At 39.6% G+C, this 24,072-nt stretch overlaps 1 protein-coding gene across 1 annotated transcript in view; it reads right to left on the minus strand.

The window, feature by feature from the left end:
* Nucleotides 1-24,072, minus strand: part of Jmy (junction mediating and regulatory protein, p53 cofactor) — a 79,354-nt gene that overhangs the window by 10,565 nt on the left and 44,717 nt on the right. The window contains exons 5-10 of the mRNA XM_070031204.1: nucleotides 14,777-14,942; nucleotides 14,207-14,394; nucleotides 12,229-12,315; nucleotides 4,909-5,004; nucleotides 3,228-3,840; nucleotides 212-522 (exon numbers count right to left, since the gene is read on the minus strand). Coding sequence (XP_069887305.1) covers nucleotides 215-522; nucleotides 3,228-3,840; nucleotides 4,909-5,004; nucleotides 12,229-12,315; nucleotides 14,207-14,394; nucleotides 14,777-14,942 — 1,458 coding nt within the window. The 3' untranslated portion in view covers nucleotides 212-214. The remainder of the gene's footprint in view (nucleotides 1-211; nucleotides 523-3,227; nucleotides 3,841-4,908; nucleotides 5,005-12,228; nucleotides 12,316-14,206; nucleotides 14,395-14,776; nucleotides 14,943-24,072) is intronic.

The following is a 24,072-nucleotide window of genomic DNA, read 5'->3' on the forward strand; positions in this document are numbered from 1 at the left end:
TTTAAATGAAGTAGTTCAGCTAGAAAAAGTCTTTTCTGGGTAAGGGAAGAATAAGATGGTCCTTTTAGTTAGGATATACCTCAATAATTTTTAATGGAAACATAGCATTTGCATAAATAATAGATCCAAGACTTGAAAAGAACACCGGGCCCCATCAACCAATTACAAAAGCTGTATTACTGAATGCTAATAAAGACAACAGGTTATTTACTTGTTAGTTCTCCCAATCTGTGGAAGGCAGGGCCTCTTCTTCATCCTCTGACTCAGGAGATGCCTCTTTAATTCTTCTTAGAGCTTCATGGATGCTCCGTGTCAGAGGGTCTGTATCAGGCAGAAGTGTGAAGGATTCTCTCAAAACGTCCTTCTGAACCTTCTTCAATTTTACCCCTTTCCTTATTTGTGCCAAGATATTGTTGCTATCATCTTCATCAGGAAAAGGGGGTAGAGTTCGCTGTTCAACCTTTTTCAAATGGAAACTACCACGCTTCAAGGATGCTAGCACCTCATCCATGGGTGAGCTCACTTTTAGAAAAGGAAAGAACAATTAATTACAGTTAGGTATGAACTTAAAAGTCAAACTATATGACCTCTAGATTATTGGACTATGAAAGCCCAAGGCACTGGCACCATAAGCTGTGAGTAGAAGGTTGCCAGAACAGTAGCGAGCATCACTTAAGGCAAGATTCAAGTTCCTTGTCAGGTACTCTTCTGGCTTTTTCTGTGATCAACTGGAGATAAGAGTCTCACAGACTTTCTTGCCCAGGTTGGCTTTGAACTGTGATCCTCAGATCTCAGCCTCCTGAGTAGCTAGGATTACAGGCATGAGCTACCAGTGCTCTTTCTATTCCTATCTGATACTCTTTCTATTCCTATCACTTCCAATGTGAAAGAAGGGAACAGATCGAGAGATGAAAGGCAATCTTATTAATGTGAAGATGAGAGTCCTATTTCCCCTGCCTCATCCAGATTTAGTGACTGGATAACATATATCCTTTTTAAAAACTAAACTTGCCAAGTGCTGGTGGCTCACACCTATAATCCTAGCTACTCAGGAAACTGAGATCTGAGAATCGTGGTTTGAAGCCAGCCCAGCTAGAAAAGTCCCCATGAAACTCTTACCTCCAATTTAACCACTCAAAAACCAGAAGTGGAGCTGTGGCTCAAAGTGGTAGAGTGCTAACCTTGTGCAAGAGAGCTCAGGGACAGTGCCAAGGCCCTGAGTTAAAGCCTCACAACAGAAAGAAATAGAAAAGAGAGAGAGAGAGAGAAAGAGAAAAGACAGAGAGAGAGAGAGAGAGAAGAATAGCTAGGCATTGGTGACTCACACCTGTAATCATAGCTACTCAGGAGGCTGAGATCAGAGGATCACAGTTCAAAGTCCAAAGTCTGTGAGACTCTTATCTCCAATTAACCACCAGAAAACTGGAAGTGGCGCTGTGGCTCAAGTGGTAGAGCACTAGCCTTGAGCTGAAGAGAGACAGCGCCCAGGCCCAGAGTTCAAGCCTCATGACCAACGAAAGAAAGAAAGAAAGAAAGAATAAACATTGCTTCATTGTACTAACAGTGCTTTTTCTCTCCATTTAATTGTGTATGTGAACTTCTACTGAGATTATGGTAAGAAATCTTCTACAGAATGGTTCTACTGAGATTATGGTAAGAAATCTTCTACAGAATGGTGTCTTGATGCATTGGAGAATAGATCAGTGGTACAGTGGCAGCCTAACTTCCCCCTTTTAAAAAGTAACTTTATTAGCCAGGTACCAGTGACTCAGGCCAGTAATCCTAGTTACTCAGGAGGCTAAGATCTGAGTATTGTGGTTAAGGTAGAAAAGTTGGTAAGATTCTATCTCTAATCACAAAACAACAACAACAACAAGGAAACAAACAGAAGTAAAGCTGTGGCTCAAGTGGCAAAGTACTAGCCTTGAGCATAAACGCCCAGGGACAGAGCTCAGACAAGTTCAAGTACCAGGACAGGCAAAAAAAAAACCTTTATGAGAGCGCCAACAATAAAATGAGAGGCAGGGGCTGGGAAGGTGGCTCAGTGGTAGAGCGCTTGCCTTGCATGCTCGAGGCCCTGGGTTCGATTCCTCAGCACCACATAAGAAAAAAGAAAAAAGCCGGAAGTGGCGCTGTGGTTCAAGTGGTAGAGCGCTAGCCTTGAGCTGAAGAGCTGAGGGACAGCGCCCAGGCCCAGAGTTCAGGCCCCACGACCGGACCCCCCCAAAAAATAAAATAAAATAAAATGAGAGGCAAACAATAAAATGCCCTTATCACTTCCTACTCTTTGCCTTTTCATACAAAAGGTATGAATTAAAGCCTTCAGAAGCAAAATGAGACCAAACATGAGATTAGTTTTTCTTTCTATTGTTTTGTAGTGCTGGGCATATAGAACCCAAAACCTTGAACATGTTTGCCAAATGCTCTACCCTGAGTGACACTCCTAGCCACTGAGTACTTTATCTCCTAGGTTTAAATCAGACTCTTTTTCTTTTCACCCCAGTCCTGGAGTTTGAACTCAGGACCTGGGCACTGTCTCTGAACTTCTTTGTGCTCAAGGCTACTAGCTTTCTACCACCAGAGCCACAGCACCATTTCTAGCCTTTTCTGAGTAGTTTATTGGAGATAAGAGTTTCTTAGACTTTCCTGCCCAGGTTAGGGTTAGCTTCGAACCACAGTCCTCAGATCTCAACCTCCTGAGTAGCTAGGATTACAGGCATGAGCCATTGTGCCCAGCCTAAAACCAGACTTTTTCTAACACAAAAAGAATCATTCATAGCCGGGCACCAGTGGCTCATGCCTGTAATCCTAGCTACTCCGGAGGCTGAGATCTGAGGATCATGGTTCGAAGCCAACCTGGGCAACAAAGTCCATGAGACTCTTATCTCCAAAAAACCACCAGGAAACTGGAAGTGGTACTGTGGTTCAACTGGTAGAGTGGTAGCCTTGAGCAGAAGAGCTCAGGTCCAGCGCCCAGGCCCAGAGTTCAAGCCCCATGACTGACAAAAAAAAAAAAAAAATCGTTCATAAAATGGACCAAATGTCACTTCAAAATATATTATTTCTTAAGTATGTCTTAATAACTCAAGATGATTACAATTCTCTGCTTGAAAACCTGTTAACTATCCAATAACATTTACTATTAAACTTTGCCAAATGTAATGTATTATAAAGTTCTTCCACTATGCCTCATTCTATACATCAGATGGAAATGCCTGTGCACTTACCTCTTCTCCTTTGCAAACTTTCAGCAGTCTTTCTGAGTTTCTTCCGTGCACTGACCAACTGGCTGCTGTCAAAGAGGTGAGCTGAGGGGGCACTGGCTGATTTGGGAATTCTCTTCTCAGTTCCTTCCTTTCTAGGCAGACCTTTCTCCAGTGTCTCTGCGGTGACATCAGCACATTCATCTTTTGCAACAGGCAGAGGTGGTGGAGGTGGTGGTGGAGGAGGAGGAGGAGGTGGAGGCAGGGGTGTTGGAGGGAGAGGTGGTGGAACTGGATCTATGGTACCAGAACATGGTTCGAGGTCATTACTAGTCAAAAGTGGAAGCGATGCAGTGGGAGGCAGTTCAGAGGCAACACCACTGAGAGGTAATGAAGTGACTTCAAGTTGTGCTAATGAAGAATCTTCAAGTTGTGCAAGGCTCTGGGGTTCTGTTGTCTGTGGTGATCCAAGAGGGTCTCTTCTTTCTCCCAACTCTTCTGCTTTCTCCATTCCCTGCAACACTCCTGGTAGTGAGTCACCCTGATCCTCCCGGGACATAGGACTTGCTGCACTTTTTCTTCTTGCATGGGCCAGTCGTAATCGGGTTGATTTAAGTATGACTTGCCCAGGGTACCTCTAAAATATTAGAAGTTATTGTAACTGATTGTCATATATTTAAAAACTAAAATGAACAAAGGCTACTTTCTCCTTTAACTGAAGGGTATTATTTTGGCTCTTTTGTGGTTATAAGAATAAACTAGAATACCAATACCTACTGATTTTCACAGCAATTATCTCCAACTCCTTTGTTATTGCCTAACAAATATGTTAAGACCCTGTTCTCTCTTATCTACTTAAGAAGCCAACTGTCCCAAACTACCACGTAATTTAAGTCATTAACATTACTAATTTAAATGGAAAAAATTAGTATGTGAAATGTCAAATATATTTGCTACAGGTATGCAGAAAGCTAAGAAACTAATACTAGTTTATGATATAATTTCAATTGCTTACAGATGAAAACATTGACATTTTTTACATCAATTTTTTAAAAAGCCTCTGAAATAATACATTTATTTATGATACAATGAAAATTTTTTGGAATACTGCCTTATAATACTTTCATAGCATTATGCCATTTAGGAGACAACATTTATTTAGCATTAGGTTTAACTTAAGCCTTAGGGGTTTACCTAAAAGAAACCACTCTTTTAGGGGTAGTCTCACCACGACCCATCTTTTCTATAATACTAGATGGTTAATTAAAAGATCATTTCACCACTGAGGTGATCCCCCAACACACAGCACTGAAGCACTTCAACAACTAGAGCCAGAAGCTTCAGCAATGGTTTCTGAATTGCACAGAGGCTGAGAGTACACAAGCACTCTATATGTTGGTTGATCCACATTTACCAATGGTCAACCCCATTTATGACCAGCAAAGGTTGATGTATGTGGAATTAGTACCAAGCATCAGCTTGTTACCAGAGGAATCCAATCTTCCCAAAAAGTCTGACATTCCTCTTATACTATTGAAGCTGTGTGACAAGTGTCATACTATTAGCGCTGGAAACAACCAAAGCAAAGGGTGCCATGTACTCAAAACAGTTACTGCCATGATCATAATACACTAAACAAAAACAGAATAGGACTTTAGTACTGTTTAATATAAGAAAAAAAATAAATATACCATACTTTTACTACCTGCTTAAATGTCCGAAGTCTATCTAGTGTTCTCTGTCTCTCTTGGCTAACCCAGGCACTTTTTCGTTCTTCTTCATCAAGTAATTTCTCTTTCTTCTAGCAAAAGAGTAATAACAATCCATTATGTTATGCCACATCCACTTTTCACATTACTAGGGGGAAGAATAAGAATGAATTTTCTTCCAGTATTTAAAATGAATGACTCAAGGGGATGCTTCAGTCAACAAAATCTTTTGCTGGTGGTCATGGGACTTGAGGTCAGGGTCTGGGCACTGTCCTTGAGCTCTTCAGCTGAAGGCTAGTGCTCCACCACTTTGAGCCACAGAACCACTTCCAGTTTTCTGGAGGTTAATTGGAGATAAAAATCTCATGGAATTTCCTTCCCGGGGCTGGCTCTGAACAGCAATACTCAGATCTCAGCCTCCTGAGTAGCTGAGATTACACTTAAGAACCACCAGCACCCGGCTTCAACAAAATCCTTACAATATAATACAGTATGTTTTGTGGGGTTTTTTTCATTAGTCTTGGGGCGCTGTCCCTAAGCTCTTCAGCTCAAGGTGAGTGCTCTACAACTTGACACTTGAGCCACAGCACCACTTCTGGTAGTTAATTGGAGATAAAAAAAAATGTGTACACAACACACACACACACACACACACACACACACACACACACACACACACACACACACACACACACACACACACACACACACACACACACACACACACACACATTCTATGCCTCCATCAGAAAGAATGACACCACCCCATTTGATAGAAATGGAAAGACTTGGAAAAAATTTTATTAAGTGAAGTAAGCCAGTCTCAAAGAAACATAGGTCCCATGGTTTCCCTTATTTGCAAAAACTAGCATATATCTAGGAAAAGCAGAAAAGGTCAAAAGCTATGTACATATGACCATAAAAGATGATGCTAAAGCAAAATGAACTCCAAGATAGGGACACAAGAGGTTCTATTTTTGTTGCTATTGTTTTTAATGTACTTACAAAGTACTGTGTGATTTTTTTTTTGTTTCTTTTGTATGTTCTTTCCCCCATATGTAGTCCCTGTTTTCACTGTATTTGATTCTGGCGCCCTCCATCTTATGTGTACATTTTTATAATTTGGGGAGGGGAAGGGAATAAAATGTGGAAATAAGGATACAGGTTGACTCATTTTAACAATGAGATGTACAAGATACTATCTTGAAAACAAACTTTACAACTTCAGGATGGGGGAGGGAGAAGTTGGGAGGTGGGGAGGGGAGGGATGGTAGGGGAAAAACAAAGGAGGGGGTAACAATGCTCAATAGGAAGTGTACTCATTACCTTACTCATATAACTGTAACCCCTTTGTACAGTATCTTTACAATAAAAAATATATATATTTTAAAAAGTCTCGGGGGAGGAGGATTCGGTGGGGGGATGGGGGGGAGGATGGGAAGGGGAAACAAAGGAGGAGGCTACAATGCTTGATAAGAAATGTACTCATTATCTTGCCCATGTAATTGTAACCTCTCTGTACAGTATTTTCACAATAAAAAAATAAAAATAAAAACAAAAACCAACCAAAAATTAAAAATTAAAAAAAAAATTTTAAGTCTCACAGACTTTGCTGCCCCAGCTGGCTTTGAACCACAATCCTCAGATCTCAGCCTCCTGAGTAGCTAAGATTATAGACATGAACCACCGGCGCAAGTCATCGCTATGTTTTTTAATCCAAATCATTGCTTTAAAATTCTTTCTCATATGATAAAGTGAAATCTTGTTTTATATTGGTGGCTTTGGCCTAAACAATTTCAGTATCAAATATGCAATGTTCCAGCACTGGGAGACAGAGGCAAGAGGATTAAGAGGATTGTTATCTTTTACAAATTCAAGTATAGGTGGCTTTAAAAATAAACCAGGTGAAGGAAACCACTGGAATCATAGCTGCCTGTGCACATGAGACATAATCTCTTCTTTAAAACTCTTAAGATGGTTAAGATCACTGTTCTCAACAGAACTGTGTATAAGTAAGACACATAAAGACAGAGGGTCAGCACCCATAAGCTGGCTACCTGTTTTGGTAAAGAAAGTTTTATTGGAGAACAAAAAAATTATCAGCAACTACCTCCTCAGCAATTTATTACACATTGTTTCAACCAATATAACCAACATTTAGGGGAAAAGAATGCTTCAAGCAGTGTTCATGAATTTTGTAACTTAATATCACACACCCTATCAGCAATTATCAGTTTGTAAATTCTCCCCTATTGTTGAATCATTTAAAAACTGTAATGAAATCTCATTTGGAAGACTATATTTTAGTTGAGGGCTTTCAACATGCAAATACTTTACAGACTTTTTTTTTTTTGATAGAAAACAGGAGCCACCTCCTTAAGTACAGACAATTTCACATAAAAATTAACCTGGCCATGTATTCTAGAGCACACTGTAATCCACAGGTGTAGTTAGAAGCAGAAGGAAAGTCTGGGCTTTGTAATGACAGAGTGAGATGGGGTACTACAATATTTTTTAAACCCAACCCTCCACTATTATCATACTTTAGTTCCTCTATTTCCCACCAGCTTTTCCCTAAATAATATAATGTCTACAGATAGTTATTACTGCCATGTGATTATTTCATGTATTTAAAGAGATGTTGGGGATGGGGGGGAAGATGGGAAGGTGGCTCAGTGGTAGAGCGCTTGCCTTGCATGCATGAGGCCCTGCATTTGATTTCCTCAGCACCACGTAAGCAGAAAAAGCCAGAAGTGGCACTGTGGCTCAAGTGGTAGAGCATTAGCCTTGAGCTGAAGAGCTGAGGGACAGCGCCCAGGCCTACAGTTCCAGCCCCACAACCAACCAAAAAAAAAAATGTTAGGGGGAAGGATAAGAGTAATCTATGGAAGAGATGAAATAGAAAAAGGTATAGGCGGATTACTCTGAATGTAATATAATTTAGTAACAATATACACATACATATATATTGATTTTTTAAAAACTCAGTAAGGGCAGGACATCAGCACAAACCCAGATTAAGAGGTATTAAGAACCACCCTAAACTCAAACACAAAAAAATCCACAGTCCCAGGTACTCATGCCTGTATTCTAGCTACTCAGGAGGCTAAAACCTGAGGATCATGGTTTGAAGTCAGTCCAGGCAAAAACTCCCATGAGACTTTAAAAAAAAAAAAAAAAAAGTAGAGCTATGGCTCAAATGGCAGAACTCTAGCTTTGATAACAAAAGCTCAGGGACAGTGCCCAAGCCAAGTTCAAACCCCAGGATCAACCACACCCCTACAAAAAAAAAAAAAATTCATAGCAACACTGGACAATGATTATGGTCATTTTTCAGGTCATTTTGGTAACTACCATTAGAATAATATACTCAATAATCGTAAACTATAAACAGAAAGCTTTCTAATTAAACATAGGAAGGCAGTCTTGGCTTTTCTTTCCTTCCTTGAAACCAAATGGAAAGTAGAAAATTTGAGAAGGGGTATTTTTAAATGAAATGAGAAGATATCACTTCAAGTTACATATTATGATACACAACTACCAAATTTTACCAAATAAACTTGGACCAAAATGAACAGTAATGATAATAACCTTAGATCTGATATGACAGAATCTCTAAAAAAATAATAATAAATCTCAAGCCAGGTGCCAGTGGCTCACGCCTGTAATCCTGGCTACTCAGGAGGCTGAGATCTGAGGATTGCAGTTCAAAGACAGCGGAGCAGGAAAGTCCATGAAGCTCTTACCTCCAATTAACCACAAGGAAACCAGAAGTGGTGCTGTGGCTCAAATGGTACAGTGCTTGCCTTGAGCTGAAGAGCCCAGGGATAGCACCCAAGCCCAGAATTCAAGTCCCATGACCGACAAAAAAACAAAAAACAAAAATCCACCAATTTTTATCAAGTGATAGAACAATAGGAACAAGTAATAGAGAAGGTGAGAATGTTCCCCTAAATATCTGGTTTTGGAACTGGGAATGTGGCTTAGCACTGGAGTGCTTACCTAGCATGCATGAAGCTCTGGGTTCAATTCCTCAGTGCTACATAAACAGAAAAAGCCAGAAGTGGTGCTGTGGCTCAAGTGGCACTGTGGCTCAAGTGGTAGAGTGCTAGCTTTCAGCACAGAAAGGCTCAGGAACAGAGCCCAGGCCCTGAGTTCAAGCCCCAGGTGCAGCAATCAATCAATCAATGTCTAGTTTCTTACCACAGATTAAATGTAGATGGAGGAAAATATGCAATTAAAATATTACAAAATAAAATATTAGCTTTCCTTTCAATAACCTCTTACTACTGAGGGGGAAGATGTTCAAACACCTCCAGTTATCAACACAGACAGCCTATGGTAATAGGATTGTTTTATGAATGACATGAGAAACCAACCGCATAGGCCTCTTGAACGGCAACTGGAAGAAGGGACAGAGCTAACCTTCTGAGTAGGAACAGAACAGGCCCAGATTCTGTTAGCCCCATTCCTAGATAAGAAAGGAAATGGTGGGGCTGGGAAGGTGGCTCAGTGGTAGAGCGCTTGCTTTGCATGCCTGAGGCCCTGGGTTCGATTCCTCAGTACCACATAAGCAAAAAGAAAAAAGCCGGAAGTGGCGCTGTGGTTCAAGTGGTAGAGCGCTAGCCTTGAGCTGAAGAGCTGAGGGACAGCGCCCAGGCCCAGAGTTCAGGCCCCACGACCGGACCCAAAAAAAAAAAAAAAAAAAGAAAGGAAATGGCCATGGGTGCCGTTTATACTTGGTGAGACAGGACTGCATCTATCAAAGAGCAGCTATATAAACAAGGTACATCTGAAACAGATCCTAAAAACTGGAGCTGGAGAGTGGCCAAGTTCAGACATAGTGTTCAGTGCTGTCAAATAGCAAGGTTGTAAAAGAGCTCCAAGTTTTCTGACTTGACCAACTATGGGTGTGCTGTGATTGGGAACACATTGGTAGTGCAAGAGAAAAGAGGCCTGCGTTTTCAGGAGGGGAAACAAATAATCAAATGAGATCTTATTAAGATAACCTGGAATCATGAGATTAGAAGTTAGAGTAATAATACATACAGAATACTACACTTAATATATAAGAATATTTCTTCAGAAATTTGTAAGCAGGACAGTGTTAGAACTGAAGTTCTTTGGAGAATGGTGACACACACTGGAAGTATTTATCAACTGTGCCACTGGTGACTGGTATAAATGCCTTGAGGAGTATCAGGATAGCCCACCTGTTTCCCAACAGGCTGGAACTATCAATCACGCTTTCTGACTTTTGGTAGTACAGAGTAAATCCTTTGGGTGTGCATTATCCTCTTGGATTTATGGCACAGGAAACAACAAATTATGGGTGAGTAAAGAACAATCTTGTCTCTTCCTCTATCAGACACCAGAGAGACCTGTTGCCTTAAGTTTAAGAGTCTTAATTCTCAAAAGAACAATCAACTTTGATTAGATGTAAGGCAGGGCATCTCATAGCAACAGTATCAGGTAACAGAAGACAAGCTCCATAATCTTAAAGAAAGCAAGAAGATATGTCTGAGCTCTGCATTAAAGTTCAATGGGATCCTCCCCATTCAGAAAGGGAAGCTAAGAATTGTTTGAGATTATAGTAAAGCAAAGCAAGAATACATCCTTGCCCACCAGACACTTCTGTTCCATAGTTAGAATGTATAATCCTCTCACCCAACTCAGTACAAGGAATACTGCTACAAACTCTAGTTTACACCCACTAAAACACCTGAAATCCAGAATAAGCTTGCATCTTCCTGAATCCAGATACATGACATTAAGTTCCATGAGGACAAAGAGTCTAAACTTTATATGACTCCATGGATGAACAGATTATGCCACGTAGAGAAAGTATTTTATCTAAGAGATGTTGGCACTGAGAAAATGGTTGATTTTTAAAAATGGTTTTTGAGAAAAAACAAAGTTTTTCAATTGTGAACCAATGAATCTTATCTAAACATAATATATGTTAGGTGGCTATAGGGCTCAAAGGAAAGTTAGCTGATCTCAAATTCAAGTTAATGAGAATGTAAAAGATCAAAGATGAAGAGAATGGTTCTAGCTCTGAGGCATGAATTGATGAGTTTGTGTAGGGAAGGGTAATACAGTAAACTGAGCCTAAACCCACAGCCAATATTTGGCAGGCCTGGGATATGTGACAGTTTCCACCTTAAGAACTTTGATGGGGGCTGGGAAGGTGACTCAGTGGTAGAGCGCCTGCCTTGCATGCATGAGGCCCTGGGTTCGATTCCTCAGCACCACATAAGCAAAAAGAAAAAAGCCAGAAGTGGCGCTGTGGCTCAAGTGGTAGAGCGCTAGCCTTGAGCTGAAGAGCTGAGGGACAGCGCCCAGGCCCAGAGTTCAGGCCCCACGACCGGACACAAATAAAATAAAATAAAAAAGAACTTTGATGAACTCATTTGTGACCCCCATAAAATGAAATTAACTCACCTGCAGTGATGGGATGGGGATGCTAAAGATGGCTACAAAAGAGGCTTTGGATTCCTGTCCTTATTTCTTACTAATTTGGGTATAAATTACCTAAGCATGCTCATCTTATAAAATTTTAATTTACAACATACCCTTTTCTGGAAAATGTTTCATAACAATGTATCGTTTTTAAGAAACCAAGATCAATAATTGGGCATTTTACAATCACAGGACACTTAAGAACAACCCTAGTAGGGGCTGGGAAGATGGCTCAGTGGTACAGCACTTGTCTTGCATGCATGAAGCCCTGGGTTCAATTCCTCAGCACCACATAATCAAAAAGCAAAAAGCCAGAAGTGGCACTGTGGCTCAAGTTGTAGAGCGCTAGCCTTGAGCTGAAGAACTGAGGGACAGCGCCCAAGCCCAGAGTTCAGGCCCCATGACTAGACCCAAAAAAAAAACAAAAACAAAAAAACAACCCTAGTAGAAACAATGGTCTTTGGGTAAAAATGTCTCAAAGTTGGCTTGCTGCTAACAAATGTACCACTCAAGCAGAAGGGAGGCTATCAGTGTATGCACATGGGGAGGAGGAAAAGGCATAAAATATTAAGGTGGGAATAGGAATTCTGTATTTGATTTTGCCTAAAAACTTCACACACACACACACACACACACACACACACACACACACACACACACACACACACACACACACACACACACACACACACACACACACACACACACACACACACACACACACACACACACACACACACACACACACGATTAATGCTAACATCTAGTTATATGACTCTCATTCTCCAATTTATTCACCCTGAGAGGCATGAAAAGTAAGCTTTTGCTCCATGTCTCCAAGAGTGCAAACTTACAAGTTGTGCTGTGTGATGGTTTCTATATTCCTCTTCACTCCGAAAGCGTTGCTGGAATTTTTCATTGTGTTTTGAAATACAAATTTCCTATAAATATATAAAACATGTTTTAGAGCAAGGGAACAGATGACACTGTCCAAAAGGAAATGTATTCTTTATCTGACTCGTGTAACTATAACCTCTCTGTACATCATAATAATAATAAAGTTAAAAAACATGTTTAATACAAGTGAAATTTAGACCTCACCAAGGTTTATTTCATAAGTTTCTTGTTTTGTTTAGCTGATCCTGGGGCTTGATCTCTGGGTCTGTTCACTCTGTCCCTGGGCTCCTTTTGCTCAAGGCTAGCATTCAACCACAAGCCCAGTGCCACTTCTGGCTTTTTCTGTGATTAATTGGAGGTTAAGAATCCCATGTTTCTTGCCAGGGCTGGCTTTGAACCATGATCCTCAGATCTCAGCCTGCTGAGTAGCTAGGATTACAAGTGTGCCCGCTTTCTAAGTTTTAATATTATAATCTATTTAAAATTAAAAAGAATGAAATACAGCCACTGGCCTACAGTCTGTTTTGACCATTCTCAGGTAAATTAAAGACACTGGCTTTTTCTAGACTGGTATAAACATAGCAAGAGATCTAGCTCTCTCTGTCATCATTGTCAGAACAAAAAGAGACCTTAGAGACTCAAAAGTTAAAAATTATAAAACATCATTATTAACTACTGCTTTAAATATATGCATACTTTAATCTCTATATAGAATATATTTTGTGATAAATTGGCAGAGCTGTGTGCTTCTTTATAAAAATAATGTACTGGGCTGGGAAGGTGGCTCAGTGGTAGAGCGCTTGCCTTGCATGCCTGAGGCCCTGGGTTCGATTCCTCAGCACCACATAAGCAAAAAGAAAAAAGCTGGAAGTGGCGCTGTGGCTCAAGTGGTAGAGCACCAGCCTTGAGCTGAAGAGCTGAAGGACAGCACCCAGGCCCAGAGTTCAAGCCCCACGACTTGACCAAAAATAAATAAATAAATAAAAAATAATAAAAATAATGTACTATAATATGATAGTAACAATGCTTAATCTTCAATTATTTATAACCTTTCTCTGGTCCAGGGGGCTACATGTTGAAATAGCCTTTTTTCTCTTTTCAGCATATGTTATAAACAGGGGTTTCACTGTGATATGTCCATCATACATATAATGTACAAATGCCCAGTGGAAGAAGTTAAGTTAGTAAGGAATATTTCCCCTTCACACCTTCACCACAAACCAATAAGTCCTACTGACCTTCTACTTCTTGAAAGAGCACAAACTGGCCATTTCTCAGAACCACTTTTTTACTGCTGGTCCTGTGACTTGAATTCAGGGCCCTTAGCTTTTATACTCAAGGCTGGTACTCTACAACTTGAGCCACAGCTCCACTTTTAGCTTTGTGGTGATTAATTAGAGATAAGAGTCTCATGTGCTTTCCTGATGATCCTCAGCTCTCAACCTTCTGAGTAGCTAGGATCATACTCATGAGCCCCCAGTGCCCAACTATGAAGCACTCTTTTGTAAATGTCATCACTCTGAATATCAAGGATTTAGAAATATGACTCATGTTAAAAATAAGTAAGTAAAAAAACCTTTACTACTAAATGAGGGCTGAGGTCAGAACCAGGGCTGATTAAATGATATGTAGCCACATTAAATTAAAAGGTTAACAGGAAATATAGAACATGAGATTCTTTAGTACTATTAAAACTCCTTAGGAGAGTCACCCTCAGGGCTGCTAAAAGCAAAGAACACATCACCATAGCTGCTGGAATTCATTTAACAGAGCAATACTAGTAGAAATATAAATGTTTAATATTATGAACTGAGTAATAAAAGAGGTAATGCTTATTTAATTTTTAAAATATTCAAGTATCAAGTGACAAATCACGTTAGAATTAATTATTAGACTTGGATCAGGGGTTAAGAAATGAATAAAAGATTGGAATACCTTTTTATTTCTGAGGTAGGCTTTCTTGGCTGAGACTCGTCCCCGTCTTGCTTCCAGCTGGCGTGCCTTCTGCTGCAGCTTCTGCAGCTCTTCCCTCTGTGCGTGCACAGACGCTGCCATCTCTTCCTTCTCCAGCATGGCCTCCATGCTTTCATAAGTATCATAGTATACCACTTCATCTCTTTTTTCTGTTATGGAGGAGCAACAAGGGATTGTGGTTAAGAGTGAGCTTCTCTGTAAAATGGTAATAAAAGGAAATACTCCACACAGATTGAGTGTATGCCAAGCATTTGTTCTGCAAGTGTCTGGCACATTCCTTATAGCACCCTGAAAAATTCAAATTGTTTAAAAATTGAGACTGTGGATGAAGGATCTTTACAAAATAACCTACAAAGATAACCAAAACTAATATATAGTTGCCCTACTGATTCTACTAAATGACCTTTCTGACTTCCCAGACTTCCTCAAAAAAATTTGTTTAGGCTTTTTAGAAAAGGACACAACTGCCATTCATATATTTTCTCCATGCAATACTTTTGTGGAGTTACATAGTCAAATGCATAACCATACCTGATATAAGTCTTTTGATGCTTTCCAGTTGTGCTGTCAATAATAACTCTTCACACTTCAATATTTCAAACTGTACTTCATACAACTGAAGTTGCAGATCATAATAATCAGCTTCTAACTGATCCAACTGAGCTATAGCTTCTGTACCACCCTGCAAACTCTGCATCTGCATGGAAATAAAAACACTTCTCACTAGTAGAAACAAGATAAAAGGTCAGGGTATTATAAACATTAATACTAACTAAAGAATTCATCAAAATACAATTGCTCGGGCTGGGAAGGTGGCTCAGTGGTAGAGCGCTTGCCTTGCATGCTCAAGGCCCTGGGTTCGATTCCTCAGCACCACATAAGCAAAAAGAAAAAAGCCAGAAGTGGCGCTGTGGCTCAAGTGGTAGAGCGCTAGCCTTGAGCTGAAGAGCTGAGGGACAATGCCCAGGCCCAGAGTTCAGGCCCCACGACCAACCCAAAAAATAAAAATAAAAAATAAAAAAATAAAAAATATAATTGCTCTAATAAACAAATATACAGGCAAGAAATCAGACTTTTAAGCCAGATACAGCACAGTGGAAGGCATTACTAAAGCAGTGGAGTGTGAGGCCAACAGGGACAAAGAAAGGACTCATCTCAACAAAGAGACCTATGCTTAAAAATATACACATGCACATGTACAATTATGTGTCATACCATGTAATTTTGGAAATATGATACAAGGTTTTTTATCTTTCTATCACAACTCATTTATATTTAGAATAATATATTCCTACTGCCTTGATACGTGTCAATGGTTGCTCTCCTCAATATCAAAGTACACACTAAATCATGTAGTTACTCTGTATGTAAGATATATATAAAGATGACAGAGGCTATGTTTACCAAACAATGGTAAGTTAATTTACATATCTGGAACTATGCATTGTCTGATAGGGTCACAGCTAGGCATCTGGAAACTGCTGATGAGGAGGTAGGGTAAAGATAAGAATACAAAAATCTTTGCAATTATCTTTAAGTAAATCAATCAGGGTCCTAGACTGAATCTAAGTAGGAGTCAGAAATTTATGGGCAGGGTTCAGGCAGTGGTGGATAGTCATACAAAGGCTTCTTTACCTGTAGAGACAAGAATTCTTTTACCAAGAATTTGAAGGAAACCACTAAGGTGTATATGTATTTCAGATATCAGTTCCTAGTGTATTACCTCCATGGATTTCTATTTAGCTCTATGGAGAAAAAAACTGTAAGAAGAAATTTGAAGGGAGGAGTTTTCTGGTATGAAATTTATCAGACGAAATAAATAAGCATTCTGCCTAGAATATAGCAAAACTTAAGCCCTAGGAAACCCCCAGCATAGGCATCAGTATGCCTTCAATATAAATAAGTAATGGTGAAGTGGCCTATTTTGTCTCAAAGGGTTTCACATGTATCTGAGTAGTAATACTAGCAAAGATGGGAAGAAAGAGAAAACAAAAAGATAAATTAGAGAAAAAAAAACCCAGAATACCAGGAAAATATTTAACTAGTAGTTCTAGAAGAGCCTAGGGCAGCAAAGAGAGTGAATACATACTGCTACTAAAAACAAAACAAAACTATTTTAAACAAGGTTTTTGCTTGACAATCTAGGTATCTGCTCACATTTGCCCAATGACTAGAGAAAAACATAGAAAAAAATTTAATTATTTTCTATTTCAAGTACCTTTAACAAAAATTTTGACATTAAAAAAAAAGCAATGGTTAGGTTCTAGTCTTAAATATGCTGTAGTGTACCATTCTAGATCCTGCTAAATCTGTTTAATAAATTTTATAAATACTAATTAGTTCCATTATAAATCAGGAGAGATTTTTGCTGCATTAGGAAATATTTTAAAGTAACGAATAACAAACTCAAAGTGAGTTTGATTCCAAGTGGCGAGGGAAGAGAATGCCAACTATGGACATAGATGATTTTCAGTCTTCCATTAAATGATACATCCCTTTCCATACCATCTTAGGGCTCCTGTCTGGCCACGACTCCATAAGATGCATCTTCCTCTGTTACCCAAACCTACATTCACTGTTAGTGTAACATATAATCAGGTAAAATACCTGTATTTTCTAGGTAGGGAGTTGGATAAGCTTACTTATGAAAATCAGTCTAAAAATATTCATATAAAATGTTCAGGCCTGGGTGTCAACTCTTCTATTAACAGTACTATGATTCTCTCTGGCTTGCAATGACACTGGTTCACAAGGTTCATGAACTCTGCTATCTTCCCCCAGCACTACGGTTGTCTCTCCTGTCCAATCCTTTGACTAAGGGGAATTGTCAATCCTTTACAGTATCGAACACTATTAATTTCCTCAACTGCAGTACTCTGATCATCAAATATCAACTGAGAGAGGAAATAGGTACTCTCTTACTAGTAGTAGCCCAATCCCTAATTTTCAGATTCAGTAAGTTTTACCCAGAGCAAGAGTCCAGAGATAGATAGATTCTAAGAAGGACAAATACACATCAGAGGCAGATGGGTAGACTAGAGCCCACTAAATCTCAACTCTTGAGGATTATAAGGCAGTGATGGTCCCTAGAAAAAGGGCCCTGGATCATCCCTGAAGGCTGATTGTAGGGTCAGAGTACATAGAACTTTTAGGAATATAAAACTAAAAAGATAAAACTTGTCAGAGAATTCTGACAAGGCAAATGGTGCTCTGAGGTTTAGGATTCCTTCAAGCTAAAGGTAAAATCTTTAGTATAAGGTATGAAGTGTGTGTGGGATGGGCACCCTGCTCCAAATTGTCTCCCTGTGACATCTAAAATTTCCACACAGGTATTTCCTATCCTTAGCTTACAGGCACAGAACTAAAGGAAAAGGAATTGTAAGTGAAAAGAGAACTAATTCAAGACAATGGAGTTGTGCAGAACAGATAGGTGTCACATGGAGGCAGGGATCACTTGGGCAAGGGAAAAGCCAATAAAGAAGTATTAAGTATTCAAATGAAAAGCTGGCTACCTTAGAGAGAGAAAGAGACAGACAGGAGAGAGAGGAGAGAGAGGGAGAGAAAGGGAGAGAGGAAGGGAGGGGGGAGGGGGAAGGATGGAGGGAGGGAGAGAGAGAGAGAGAGAAGGAGAGAGAGAGAGAGGGATTGAGTCCTTCAGCTTGAACTCAGGGCTTGTGTATTGTCCCTGACCTTTTTGCTCATGGCTAGTACCCTGCCACTTGAGCCACACTTCCACTCAGGCTTTTTTGGTGGTTAACTGAAGACAGGATTTTCGCAGACTTTCTCCTGAGTAGCTATAATTATACAAGCATCAGCTCTACTTCTAGTCTTAAACATATACCACAGCACATTAAGATTAGAACCTAACCATTGCTTTTTTTTAATATCAAAATTTTTGTTAAAGGTACTTGAAATAGGAAATTATTAAATGTTTTTCTATGTTTTTCTATATTAGTCATTGGGTAAATCTGAGCAGATACCTAGATTATCAAGCAAAAGTCTAAAGTATTCTCCCTTTATGTGCTAATGTGTTTTGTTTTGTTTTTTAGACACCAAACCAAACACTTCCCAGTGAGACCTCACTGACAAAAGATGGAGTTAGGCTCAATTCTCCCATGTCTACATGATGAATGTTTTTTGCCACTAGATTTTATTAGAGTTCCATTTTAACAGTGTCATGGATTTTGCTGGACTGTCCCTCAGCCTCCTGAATAGCTAGGATAACAGGCATGAGAAACCACTTCCAGGTGGGAGTACCATTCTTAAAAATACGGGGAAAGAAACAAAGGCAAGTGTTTATGCAACCTAACAAGGAAATATATGCCAATTCTCCACCATCTGAGTTAAAGATTGTAGTAGTAAATTGGGAAGTGAAGGTCAAAAAGAACTTACACAGGAGTGGTAATCACTAGACACTATGTTGAAAATGAACTACACAAGCCGGGCGCTGGTGGCTCACGCCTGTAATCCTAGCTACTCAGGAGGCTGAGATCTGAGGATCGCGGTTCAAAGCCAGCCCGGGCAGGAGAAACCGTGAGACTCCTATCTCCAATAAACCACCAGAAAACCGGAAGTGGCGCTGTAGCTCAAGTGGTAGAGCGCTCACCTTGAGCTGAAGAGCTGAGGGACAGCGCCCAGACCCAGAGTTCAAGCCCCACGACCGACAAAAAAAAAAAAAAAAAAAAAAAGAAAATGAACTACACAGGGGAAACAAAGGAGGAGGCTACAATGCTTGATAAGAAATGTACTCATTATCTTGCCCATGTAATTGTAACCCCTCTGTACAGTATTTTCACAATAAAAAAAATTAAACATTAAAAAAAAAAGAAAACGAACTACACAATTTGTGGGTGGGAATGAGACGGGAAAATTGGAGGAAAGGAGTGACAGTGTCCAAAAAGAAATGTACTTTTTACCTGCCTTATGTAACTATAACCCCTCTGTACATCATACCTTTATAATAATAAAAGCAATTTCTTAAAGAACTTATGAGAACCATGCACAACATAAAGGGAGAACCATGAAGGGCAATCTCCAATGAAGACTACTCTTTCAGAGAGAAAAGGAGATTGTACCAGAAAAGCCTGAGTATAAACAGATTCTAACAGTAACAGCTGCATAACGAGATAATAATACAAGTTGACAGGATTATTCACAATTTCATATTTCACAAACTGAAAATGAGATTCTTTGATGTCAAGTTTAACCCCACAATTCATTTGTAGGAATCATAGGAATGTATGTATATTTATAATCCTTATCTACTCCATGTAACTGTTTCATTAGAATATTTATACTTCTCTGAATGTTACTTGTTTAGCTTTCTAAACTTTTGAAACACTTGGAATTCTTCTAAAACCCTATGGCTGGGGCTGGGAAGGTAGCTAAGTGGTAGAGTACTTGCCTTGCATGCATGAGGCCCTGGGTTCAATTCCTCAGCACCACATAAGCAGAAAAACCCGAAGTAGCGCTGTGGCTCAAGTGGTAGGGCTCTGGCCTTGAGCTGAAGAGCTGAGGGACAGTGCCCAGAGTTCAGGCCACATGACCAAAAAACAAACAAACAAACCCTATGGCATTTCAAGGATTTCAGATAAAAGCATATATGTCTGTAGCATAAAGGGCTATGCTTCAGAATTAAATGAGATGGTATGCATTAAGTACTAAGGAAGGACCTAAAATTTTGTATTTTCCCTTTTGTAGCTGATACATTACACACATGAAAATCATTCTTAAGTATCTTAAATTTAATTTATAATCCTGAAGTATTGTCATTTGAGGAAGTTTTTCATTTTTCAAATAACCTAGAGGGACAAAATATGACTGACATTTTGAAGATCTTGTCCCATAATCTAAATCACAAGGTTGAGCTTTATTATTGTTTTTACTGCTAATGCATTTGTTTAGGAGTCTAGGATAGGCTTAATAATTCACATTGGCTGTAAGTCTCATAAGCAATGTGGGCATCTTAAATTAATGCTAATAAGCTGATGTTGTATATATACATATATTATAAATAATACATATATATACATATATGTATTACATATAATACATATATATATATACATACATACATATGTGTGTATATATCAAGCATCTACTTGGTAAGAATGACTAACTGGCAATTTTAACAAACTCTTTGAAGATTTCAACCATAAGCCAGAACTTGACTATTTCAGTAATGGATTGTAGCCAAGAGAATATGATCTACAGATAGTCATCTCAAATCCTTAGGCTCCATAACAGCCCTCTTCCTTCCTTTACAATCTTAAGCCAATGTGTAATGAGGGCACATTTCTGAACAGTCAGAAATCTTCTCTTGGCAGCTCTCTGGCATGCTGCATTGCCAGAACAACTCAGTGTCAGTCAGGTCTCAACAAGAAAGTAAACCAACATAACAAAAGTAGCATTCTACTGTATAGACAATTTTATGTTTAATGTTAGCTCATGCCTAAAATCCTAGCCACTCAGTAGTCTACAATTTGAGGACCCAGCTTGGGCCATGAGGAAAAAGCTGAGCTAAAGCCCTGGGTTCAAAACTTCATTAAAGGATGCATGCCTATTTCCTCTCCTCTCTTCTCTTCCCTCTTTCCCTTCCCTCCTGTCCCCCTCCCTCCAAACACATACTTTATTAAGTCAGTGTCTCTCTTTCCTAGACTGTCCTTGAACTACAATCCTCCCAACGATGCTGCTTGCAAAATTTGAACTCTTGATAGGAATATAGAAAGCTAACCCCAATCTACTTTTTTGTTTTTTTGTTGGTCAAGGGCCTGAACTCTGGGTCTGGGCACTGTCCCTCAGCTCTTCAGCTCAAGGCTAGCACTTGAGCCACAGCGCCACTTCTGGATTTTTCTGCTTATGTGGTACTGAGGAATCGAACCCAGGGCCTCATGCATGCAAGGCAAGCACTCTACCACTAAGCCACCTTGTTTTTTAACCTCCTTTCTTACTTTTCCTTCTTCATATCATTAGACTGACTCTTCCTTCCCTGTCTAGGCTTTTGTCTTCACCTACGCCTCTCTGGTCAGATTATAAATTTCTCCAATGGTGCACCTTGAATCTGATGAATCTGCTCATTTCACTACACTCTAAAACCTCTAAACCCAAGGCAGAATCTTGTTCATGCCTTAAAAAAATCTTAATATAATGTGTGGCCAGGAGTAAGGGTGATTCAGTTTTTTTATTCTTGTTGCCCATTGAATACCTGGGAAAAACACAGTGTTTTGTTAGTGAACTAAGGAGGAACACTTGCACTGGATAGAAACGCAAAAGGTGAACCTGAAAGTATTGGGCCTGAGTTGCCGAAAGAACCATGATCCCTTACAGAACTGCTAGGGAGAAATAAAGTTTGGTTTTAGAAATATTCTGTGTAGGGCTAGGAAGGTCGCTCAGTGGTAGAGCGCTTGCCTTGCATGCATGAAGCCCTGGGTTCGATTCCTCAGCACCACATAAGCAAAAAGAAAAAAGCCGGAAGTGGCACTGTGGATCAAGTGGTAGAGCACTAGCCTTAAGCTGAAGAGCTGAGGGACAGCGACCAAGCCCAGAGTTCAGGCCCCACAACCGGACCCCAAAAACAAAACAAAACAAAACAAAAAACCAGAAATATTCTGTGTTGACAACAACCAAAAAAAAAAAAAAACCAAAACAGCCAAAAGGTCATATGTTTGCTACAATAAACTTAATTACCTCAAAGTTGAAAATGGAGAGGAGAAAATTTATGTAATTCAAGCATTTTCTTGCATTTGAAATATTGGAACAAAGCATACTGAATAGTTTAGATTAAAACAATCAAGTCCTACTATATGCCATCTAGAATACTTTCTGAGGCTTGTTCCTCATGCTAGTTTTAATCCTGAACCATAAAATTTCCTTATTTCAAAATATACTATACTTCTTGCTGGGTGCTGGTAGCTCATGCCTGTAATCCTAGCTACTCAGGAGGCTGAGATCAGAGGGTTGTGGTTCAAAGCCTGGGCAGGAAAGTCCATGAGACTCTTATCTCCAATAAACCACCAGAAAACCAAAAGTGGTGCTGTGGCTCAAAGGCTAGAGCGCTAGCCTTGAGGTAAAGAGCTCAACTCTGGGCACTCAGGCCCAGAGTTCATGCCCCATGTGATTATAAAAGCTATGGACAGATAACTAATGTAGTTATTTAAGTGCCTTTTTGGTAAAACACAATCTGTTCTGGCCAAGTTTAATCATAATAAAAAATATAGGTGTGGGGGGTGGGTATGTGTGTGTATGCAATCAGGACTCTGGTTGTGCTGCCCCCCAGCTTTTCTGCTCAATGCTAAAGCTTTACCCCTAGAGCCACAACTCTACTTTGCTGCTTGGTGGTTACCTGGAGTTAGATTCTTAATTGGTTTTCCTGCTCAGGTTGCCTTCAAATTGCAATCCTCACATCTCACCCTCCTAAGCATCTAGGATTATAGACATCAGCCCGTGGCATCTGGCTAAAATATAGTATTTTAAAATAATGGCACAGGAAGCAAACAAAAAATAGTAATATCTAACAAGTTCAATACTCTGAAATATGACTGGCATCAATGGTATATTCAGTACTTCATTGTGCACAGTAAGAAATACAAAAAGAAATACAGGGGGAGTTTTCATCTTTCTATCTCCATGAGGTTTACACTATGTTTACCCTTATGTCACTTCTGCATCCTTGCCCCCAATCTTAATAATCCTTGAAAAAAGTGCCTAATCTTTTTATTAAAAACATATCTAAGATAGAGTTCAAAAAATCAATGCTGTTTGGTCTTATATATGGTGAGCAATTTTTATGTTCCATTATGGTAACTGCATTTTCTAATTAAGAATTATTAATAATATATTTAATAAAATGTCATTGAATGAAATATTAAAAACTTTGTCTTTAAAGTTGATAATATATAAGTATCAGCCTTTATGCTTTTTTTTTTCCAGTGCTGTGGTTTGAACACAAGGCCTTACACATACCAAGCAATCAATCTATCACTAACAAGAGTGCTCTTTTAGCAGGGCGCCCGTGGCTCATGCCTGTAATCCTAGCCACTCAGGAGGCTGAGATCTGAGGATCACGGTTCAAAGCCAGCCAGAGCAGTTAAGTCCGTGAGACTCTTTTTTTTTTTTTTTTTTGGGTCCAGTCGTGGGGCCTGAACTCTGGGCCTGGGTACTGTCCCTCAGCTCTTCAGCTCAAGGCTAGTGCTCTACCACTTGAGCCACAGTGCCACTTCTGGCTTTTTTTTTTTTTTGCTTATGTGGTTCTGGGGAATCGAACCCAGGGCCTCAGGCATGCAAGGCAAGCGCGCTCTACCACTGAGCCACCTTCCCAGCCCAAGTCCATGAGACTCTTATCTCCAATAAACCACTAGAAAACTGGAAGTGGCGCTGTGGCTCAAGTGGTAGAGCACTAGCCTTGAACTGAAGAGCTGAGGACAGCGCCCAGACCCAGAGTTCAAGCCCCACGACCAACCAAAAAAGCAAAACAAAACAAAACAAGAGTGCTCTTTTGATTAAAAAACAAGAAAAAAATAGCTAATATTACAAGTCACCCACAAAAAAAGGAAACTTAAGAACAAATATAGAAATATGCAAGGTAAATGCTGAAACAGCTGCAAAAGTGGTATTAACAGTATTAACATAGATGTATATTTCAAAATACTACACAAGTTTAACAGGGAAGAATAGCAATGGATTTTTTGAACATATAATTTGGCTTTACAATACGTACAGAAAAGTTTGTTAAAAATAGTGAAAAATGAAAAATGGGGCTGGGAAGGTGGCTCAGTGGTAGAGCACTTGCCTTGCATGCATGAGGCCCTGGGTTCAATTCCTCAGCACCA

Source organism: Dipodomys merriami, unplaced genomic scaffold (genome assembly GCF_024711535.1).
Source record: "Dipodomys merriami isolate MVZ:Mamm:240054 unplaced genomic scaffold, mDipMer1.0.p SCAF_20, whole genome shotgun sequence".
Classification (NCBI taxonomy): Eukaryota; Metazoa; Chordata; class Mammalia; order Rodentia; family Heteromyidae; genus Dipodomys; species Dipodomys merriami.